Source organism: Mustela erminea, chromosome 19 (assembly GCF_009829155.1).
Source record: "Mustela erminea isolate mMusErm1 chromosome 19, mMusErm1.Pri, whole genome shotgun sequence".
NCBI lineage: Eukaryota > Metazoa > Chordata > Mammalia > Carnivora > Mustelidae > Mustela > Mustela erminea.
The window spans coordinates 9,590,551-9,598,420 of NC_045632.1; the positions used below are offsets into that span (position 1 = coordinate 9,590,551).

Consider the following 7,870-nt stretch of genomic DNA (forward strand, 5'->3'; position numbering starts at 1 on the left):
GAGAAATCACAAGTAGATGGAGAGGCAGGCAGAGAGAGAAAGAGAGGGAAGTAGGCTCCCTGCTGAGCAGAGCCCCCGATGCGGGACTCGATCCCAGGACCCTGAGATCATGACCTGAGCCAAAGGCAGTGGCTTAACCCACTGAGCCACCCAGGCATCCGGTATGTCGGAATTCTTATAAACAAATAGACACATTACAGTATTTCACCACTGAGGAATGGAACTCATAGAGCAGAAATTTCTATATGGGGAAAAAAAGGAAAAAAAAGAACGAAAGAAAAAAAAAACCATCTGAAGGGAAATAAAGCAGTACATTTTCTCATTTTAGGGCAGTGTTGTGTTATCCTATGAAGTTACTGAAACTGAATTTTGTAAGACTAAGATTAAAGCCTCCATACATTAGAAAGCATAAGCCAGAAAACATTAAAAATAGGTCTCCAGTGTTCCAGTATTTCCCCAACAAGCCCCAGTGTGCATACAACTACCTTAACCTACTTGTCCCATAATGAAAACCAGAATTGACAAAGGCCATGGTGTACAGGTCCTCAGAAATAGGATGACTTCTCCAAGGCCCTCACAACAATAGAAAGCTCTCAGATTAGGGGGGCCCTCCCCCTCAAAAGAGAGTCTCCTGGCTCTCCCTATGAATGTGAAGGACCATCACAGGGAGAATCCCTAGAGAATACAAGAACTTGATAATGTTGGAGAGCAGATAGTTTCTCTTCGAAAGAGAGAGACATTAAACCAGGAAAGTCTCCCACTGACATTCATTCAAGGAGAGCTACTCGAACCACTGATTATGGTCCACCCTCCTCCTTCAGACTTGGACCTCCCCTGTCATCTGCCTCATTCATTCCCACCTACCTGGATGGAAGCCTCTGGTCTCCTTTCTCTTCACATCCCAGAGCTGCTTCTCTTGCTCCAAAAACATGATCAGGTCTGGCTTTGACAGAAGGAGACCTGTTTATGAGGAAAAAGGAAAATGACTCTTGCTGACAATTCTAACTTTCCATCAGTCTTGTGTTCAGGAGAGAAGAGATGATACTGTACAATCCTAGAAAATGGTTTCCCAAAAGCTGTTCCCCAACAGTTTCTTTAAAAAACACAGGAGGCGAGGCACCTGGGTGGCTCAAGATGATAAGCCTCCTCCTCCGGCTTAGGTCATGATCTCAGGGTCCTGGGATCAAGTCCCACATCAAGCTCTCTGCTTGGCAGGGAGCCTGCTTCCCTCTCTCTCTCTGCCCACTTCTCTGCCTACCTGTCATCCTTCTCTGTCAAATAAGTAAATAAAGACTTCAAAAAAAAAAAAAAGAATACACAAGAGGAATTTCCACTGTTCACATCATCCTGACCTATACTTCCAAGTAGTAGACATGATAATCAGAAGGGGAAATTTCAGTTGAAGATGTGAGCAGCACCATTCTATGTCACTAAAGGTTGAGAACTGCCACTCATCTACACAGGCAATGATGCTTCCTTGAGGAAGGAGAAGCTAAGGCTGAGAAAAAACATCATGAAGATTTTTCTCTCCATCTACAAAGCCCTACTTATTTCCCTTTCTGCCTGCCTGGATCGGAATTCTAGTCATTCCAAGAGAAATCTCTGAAAAGACAGTCTTCACAGGAAGGAATAAAACCCTGAGTGGGGGGTGCCTGGGTGGCTCAGTGGGTTAAGCCACTGCCTTCGGCTCAGGTCATGATCTCAGGGTCCTGGGATCGAGTCCCGCATCAGGCTCTCTCTCTTCTGCCTGCCTCTCTGCCTACTTGTGATCTCTCTCTGTCAAGTAAATAAATAAAATCTTAAAAATAAATAAATAAATAAAAAAAACCCTGAGTGGGGTTTGGGAAATCTGGAAGGAGTCTTCCTCACCCAAGAAGAGGAGGTGTCCATAGTTCTCCAACATCACATCCAGGTACAGTTGCCACTGACTGTGGGTCAGGCATCTCCACTCTTCCTCAGAGAATTCTATGGCCACATCGCTGAAGGTCAGCAGTCCCTGTAATAAATACCCCAGTCACCAAGTGGCCATTGACACAGTTCACGATGTTTCCTAAGATGAAAGTGGGGGTTTATGTCACCAGCTAGAACCAGATTCGACCTTTCCTTCTCCCTGAGATGGGTGTGGGAAAAAAGAAAAACCTATGGGGCAGGGGGCTGAGAGCTGCCTGGTTGAGAGCTTTCACTCCTTTCACTCCCAGAAGTCAACTCTATCCACTATGCAGAGGTGACAGCCCTCCTTGTCCAGTGCAAAGTGTTGGGATGTGGGAGAGAAGCCAAAGGTCAAGAAACTCTAAACATGTTTTGATGTGAAATATTGGGGTTCTAGAGTGAATGATGAAGAAAGATTGTTGAGATACCCCTGGTACAAACACTGTGGTCCTAACACAAGGAGAGAGGAATGTGAGCAGTGACTGGTTCTATGCTTTCAGGTGGGGAGGGGGTGAGGGACAGCAGGAGGCTCTAAGGAATTTGGAAGCAAGTTTCCAGGACCCTCAAGGCCTCCCAGCTGGTGTTTTGATGAGGCCACTCACTGTTTAGTAACACTTTAGTCAGAGACCCTCCAGATAGCTATCAGTGGGCCCCAAACTTGAAGGATGGTGCCTGAGCTACATTTGGGGAGTAGAATTCAAGTTTCTGAAGCAATTTTCAAATGTTAAAGAGGAATTACAGAAACCTGAAGGTCTATTGTTAGGCTAAGGATGCTTTTTGCATCCAACAAAACATTAACCTTGAGGCAGTTCTGAGTTCCCTGAGGAATGTCCTACTCTGCCTTTCTCAGGTATTTATCAACAGACTGGAAGTTGAAGGACAATTAATTTTATCCACACCTCTTCTGACTTTGTTCTCCTCAGAAACTACAATCAAGGGGGAATCCAGATAGTTTAGTTGGTTAAGGGTCTGCCTTCAGCTCAGGTCATGATCTCAAAGGCCTGGGATAGAGCCCTGAGTTGAACTCTCCCCACTCAGTGGGAATCTGCTTCTCCCTCTTTCCCTTTCATCACTCTCAAGCACTCTCTCAGCTGAAAGAAAGAAGGAAGGAAGGAAAACAGGAAGGAAGGAAAGAAAAAAAATGAACTTACAAGCAAGAGAAATGCAGAAGAAAGAAGTTTACACCTGAAATGTGATAGTTCCTGCATATTCCTCAGTATCCCATGTTCCTTACAAATGACAGGGGGGAAAATAGGGAGGATCCTGCAGACAGCACCAAGCCAATAAAAGAAGTTCCTATCAGCTGAATGGAAACAAATGTTATCAGTACCTAATGCACATCAAGGGCCACATCATCGCTGGGGTTTCCACTGGACTGAAAACAGGATTTCAGAGTTATCAATCTGATTTTGGAAATACAGTAGATATATACCTAAACAACTGAATCACTATACGATCTGTAGAGGCTGCTTTTAGGCAAGGAGGCTTGAGCAAAGGAGTGGAGGAAGGGCCCCAGTGTCCCCTTGGCTGAGTCCAGACAGGCCCAGCAGGGGACCCACCTCAAAACTAGCAAGACCCTAAGGAACCAATGCGCTTCTGACAACCAGGTACAGTGAGCAGAAAGGAGCAAATCCCACAGGTTCCCCGGAACTCCTCACCTTCCTTCTCCCAAAAAGCAACCCCCACACACTGCCCCTTGCAGACAGGCTCTCCTGTGCCCTCCTGCCTGCTGATCTCTTAGGTCTTCAGGGAACTTCCACCACCTTTGTCCTGCCTCAGGGGAATTCCTGCAGTGCTGCTGGACAGAATTCCAGCCAATCGTGGACACTCGTCTGGGGCCCCAAGCGACTGAGACTGAGAGAGACATTACACTGAGAACTGCTAGAAATAACTAGTTTACTCCTTTCTTTTCTTTGAATTTTTAAGATTTATTTTTATTTTCATTTTCTTTAACGATTATATTTATAGGGGCGCCTGGGTGGCTCAGGGGGTTAAAGCCTCTGTCTTTGGCTGAGGTTGTGATCCTGGAGTCCTGGGATGGAAGGAACCCTGCATGGGGCTATCTGCTCAGCAGGGAGCCTGCTTCCTCCACTCTCTCTGCTTGCTTCTCTGCCTACTTGTGATCTCCATCTGTCAAATAAATAAATAAATAAATAAATAAATAAATAAATAAATATTCTATTTATAGAGGCAACTGAGTGGCTCAGTCAGTGGACATCAGCCTTCTGCTCAGGCCAAGACACAAGGTCTTGGGATTGCCTCCTAAATTGAGGCCAAGGAGGAGTGTCTTTACTCAGCAGGGAGCCTTCTACCTCTGCCCATAACACACCATATTTGTGCTCTCGCTCTTTTTCTTACAAATAAATATTTTACAAAGATTGTATTTATTTCAAAAAGAGCAAGTGAGAGAGCACATGCAGGCAGAACAGGAGAAGGAGAGGGAGAAGCAGGATCCCTGCCCACCTGGGAGCCCGATGTGAGGCTGGACCCCAGGACCCTGAGATCATGACCTAAGCTGGACGCAGAGGCTTAAGCCACTGAGCCACCTAGGTGCCACAATAAATAACATTTTGAAAAATTTATTGTGTTTATTTCAGAGAGAGTGAGAGACCACAAACAGGCAGAAAATCAGAGGAAGAGAGAGAGAATCAGGATCCCTGCCCACCTGGGAGCCTCATGTGGGGCTGGATCTCAGGTCTCCAAGATCACAACCTGAGCTGAAGGCAGAAAGCAGACTCTTAACCAACTGAACCACCCTTGATTCCCAAGATTGATTTATATTTTAGAGGAGATGGGCAAGGGCAGGAGTAGGAGAGAATCTTTAAGCGGACTCCCCTCTGGGCACCGAGCCAGAAGCGGGGATGCCAGTCCAGGACCCTGGGATCCCAACCTAAGCTGCAATCAACAGTCCAACCTTAGTTGACTGAGCCCCCAGGCACCCTTCTCTCGTGGACATTAAGTAGAATATCTCTTTCACGTGCTAAAGATGAAGACACTCACACCCCATTTCCTAGAGAAGTTTCCAAGTTTTTCTGGACTCGTATTCATCGAGTTTATATCTGCATTTCCTTACTCCGCCTTTGCACACAGCTGATCGAGAATCCAGAGGAACCCGAATGAGAAATAATTTCCCTCCCTGACATCCCAGGACCAGACCTCATCAGCCACAGGAATCTCAGACTCGACACCTTCCCCTCCAGACCTGCCAGCAACGGAATATTGTCACTCCTCGCGGGACTTTTAAGTCAAAGTGACAATGGCTGATGCCCTATCGAAGCCAGCTTGGGGACGCAGGACAGAAGGCTCTGGGACATAGAGAAGCTATTTATTTTAATTTAATTTAATTTTTTTTAAAGATTGTATTCATTATTCATTTGACAGAGAGAGAGATCACAAGCAGGCAGAGATGCAGGCAGAGAGAGAGGAGGAAGCAGGCCCCCTGCTAAGCAGAAATCCAGATGCAGGGCTCGATCCCAGGACCCTAAGATCATGACCTGAGCCGAAGGCAGAGTCTTAACCCACTGAGCCACCCAGGCGCCCCATAGAGAAGCATTCTTAAGACCTAATCATGAGTATCACTTCTGACCAGATCTTAAAAACAGGTGAACGCAGAAGCCAGAAGCACCCAGAGTCGAGGCATCCGCATCTGTACCTTCAAAACAGGAGGGTCTGTGGAGAAACAGAGGACACGGCTCTGTGGGGACACCAGGCTCACCTGAGAACCGGCCATTTCTGCCTTCACCTCCACCTCTAGATTTCGTCCTCACGAGGGATCTGGGGGGAAATCAAAGCTGCATCAGGAGAAAATGCCCTGAAATCCAGCAACAGAGCTCCTTCTCCTCACCACTCACCCACGGGCAGGACTCAGAGTAGCAGAAAAGTCCCAACTTCCCAGTCCTTGTGTCTGGAGCAGCTCAGAAACTGTGAGCTCCCCTGAGGACACCAATCCCTGCATTTTCCTCACCTGCTTTGTGGGGAGGGAGGGGTCCCCTGCCACCGTCACTCACAACCTCAGCGTTAGCATGGGAACCGCGGGCTGCAGGGACCCGACCTTCCTAGACTCACGGAGCAGAGACCTCTCCAGGAGCAAAGATGCAAATCCACTCTCAGAAAACCAACAAAAGCCCTCAGGCTCCCCCCAGGCCTCACTGAGAATCTCCCCGTGCCCTTAATTAACACAACAGTGTTGTTTTCGCCCAAACCAACTGACAGAATCTGAAGGGGAGGCCCGCAGAGAAGATTCCTGAAACTCCACAGGTTACCCTGCTGGGAAGGAACTGGGGAGGTGACTAGGCCAAGCAGGGGAACCAAGGCTGGGGCTGGGAGCAGAGTTGAGCCCTGCCTTCCCACCATCAGAGTTTCTGGAGACTGACACCTTCTCCCTCTTTCTGCTACACAGAGGGGGACCACTGACAGACTGAACGTTCCTGTATAAATGCAAATGTCTCTTTCAAAGTAACACAGGATTTCAGGGTTTTTCCTTTATCTGTCTTTGATTCAAAATAACCAGCCAAAAATAATGCTCAGGCCAAAAATATGTATTTTTGAGTGACAAATAGTCCCCTTCACTAAGTGTTTCTGTTCATAAGGACCTACCACCTAGTTTTCCATACTGCATGTTTTTTTTTTACCCTCCCATCAGTGATACATGAGAATTCTAATTCTCAGCATTCTCAGAAAAATTGGATGTTATCCTTTTTCTTTATTTTAGCCATTCCAGAAAACAGTGAGTGTTTTCTCACTGTAAAGTACGCAGTCTTCTTACAACCTTTGTCTTGCTGACTGTAATAAAAACCATTTGGAAAGCAGTAGGTTGAACAAAGAAAAAAGCAATTAATGCTTCAGTGAGACTCCATTTCCAAATAAGTAACCTTTCTCTTCCCCACAAACCTCTTCTCCTCACTTCTCAGCCCTTTGTTTCAGGAACCCGTTTCCACCCCGACAACATGATTAACAGCACTGACAGCACAGATAAATTCCTCTGGAATTCGGACATAATCCAGTATTTTCCTACAAACCCCAGCCCCTTCCTCTGGGTGGGCTGCGGGTTTCACGCCCCGACCTGCTGAGGCCTCGTTGGCTGGCAAAGCAATGAAGCTCCAGCTGCCCTTGATCCCCAGCTCTGTCTGCACGTTCTGTTCCTGGTCTAAAGCATGGAGGTCAGTTCACGCAACAGAATGAATGTGAGGAGAGGAAAGTTTGTTTTTCCTGTGCTGTTCTCCATGATGTCAAACATTTTCACAAGAAAAAACAAGTTCTTAAGAATGGGCATCAGGGGGCGCCTGGGTGGCTCAGTGGGTTAAGCCGCTGCCTTTGACTCAGGTCATGATCTCAGGGTCCCGCATCGGGCTCTCTGCTCGGCAGGGGGCCTGCTTCCCTCTATCTCTCTCTGCCTACCTCTCAGTCTACTTGTGATTTCTCTCTGTCAAATAAATAAATAAAATCCTTAAAAAAAAAAATGGGCATCAGAAAGACATGAGGCTCAAAGAGAAGGTGAGGCTTCTTTCTGTGTCACGGTGACTTAAGGAGGAGGAGGTGGGATTTAGAATTTCCAAGGAGGGGATTGTATTCAGAGGAGAAAGTTAAGACTAAATATTTATGAAACAATGTTTGTCCCTCCAAGTGGACCACTTTTTTTTTTTGTAATTTATTTTTTCACTTTTCGAAGATTCATTGTTTATGCACCCACCCAGTGCTCCATGCAATACGTGCCCTCCTTAATACCCACCCCCGGCTCACCCAACTTCCCACCACCCCCTCCAAAACCCTCAGTTTGTTTCTCAGAAACCAGTCTCTCATGCTTCATCTCCCCTTCTAATGCCCCCCGACTAACTTCTCCTCTGCATCATGCAATGTCCTCCGTGTTATTCCTTATGCTCCACAAATAAGTGAAATTGTATAACTGACTCTGTCTGCTTGACTTAGTTCACTCAGCATAATC

At 46.6% G+C, this 7,870-nt stretch overlaps 1 protein-coding gene across 1 annotated transcript; it reads right to left on the reverse strand.

Moving 5' to 3' along the window:
* Nucleotides 1-850: 850 nt before the first annotated feature.
* Nucleotides 851-5,659, reverse strand: LOC116580071 (putative protein ZNF720). Its single transcript, XM_032326101.1, has 3 exons — nucleotides 5,645-5,659; nucleotides 1,870-1,996; nucleotides 851-960 (listed from the first exon to the last, which is right to left on the reverse strand). Exons 1-3 carry the CDS (start codon nucleotides 5,657-5,659, stop codon nucleotides 851-853), a joined length of 252 nt encoding a protein of 83 aa, XP_032181992.1.
* Nucleotides 5,660-7,870: the final 2,211 nt, after the last annotated feature.

What these genes read in the sequence shown, in the direction of transcription:
- LOC116580071 (XM_032326101.1), bottom strand. An exon ending in TGGACACCTCCTCTTCTTGG is followed by an intron (nt 961 to 1,869) that starts GTGAGGAAGACT and finishes CCTCATAAACAG; the next exon opens with GTCTCCTTCTGTCAAAGCCA.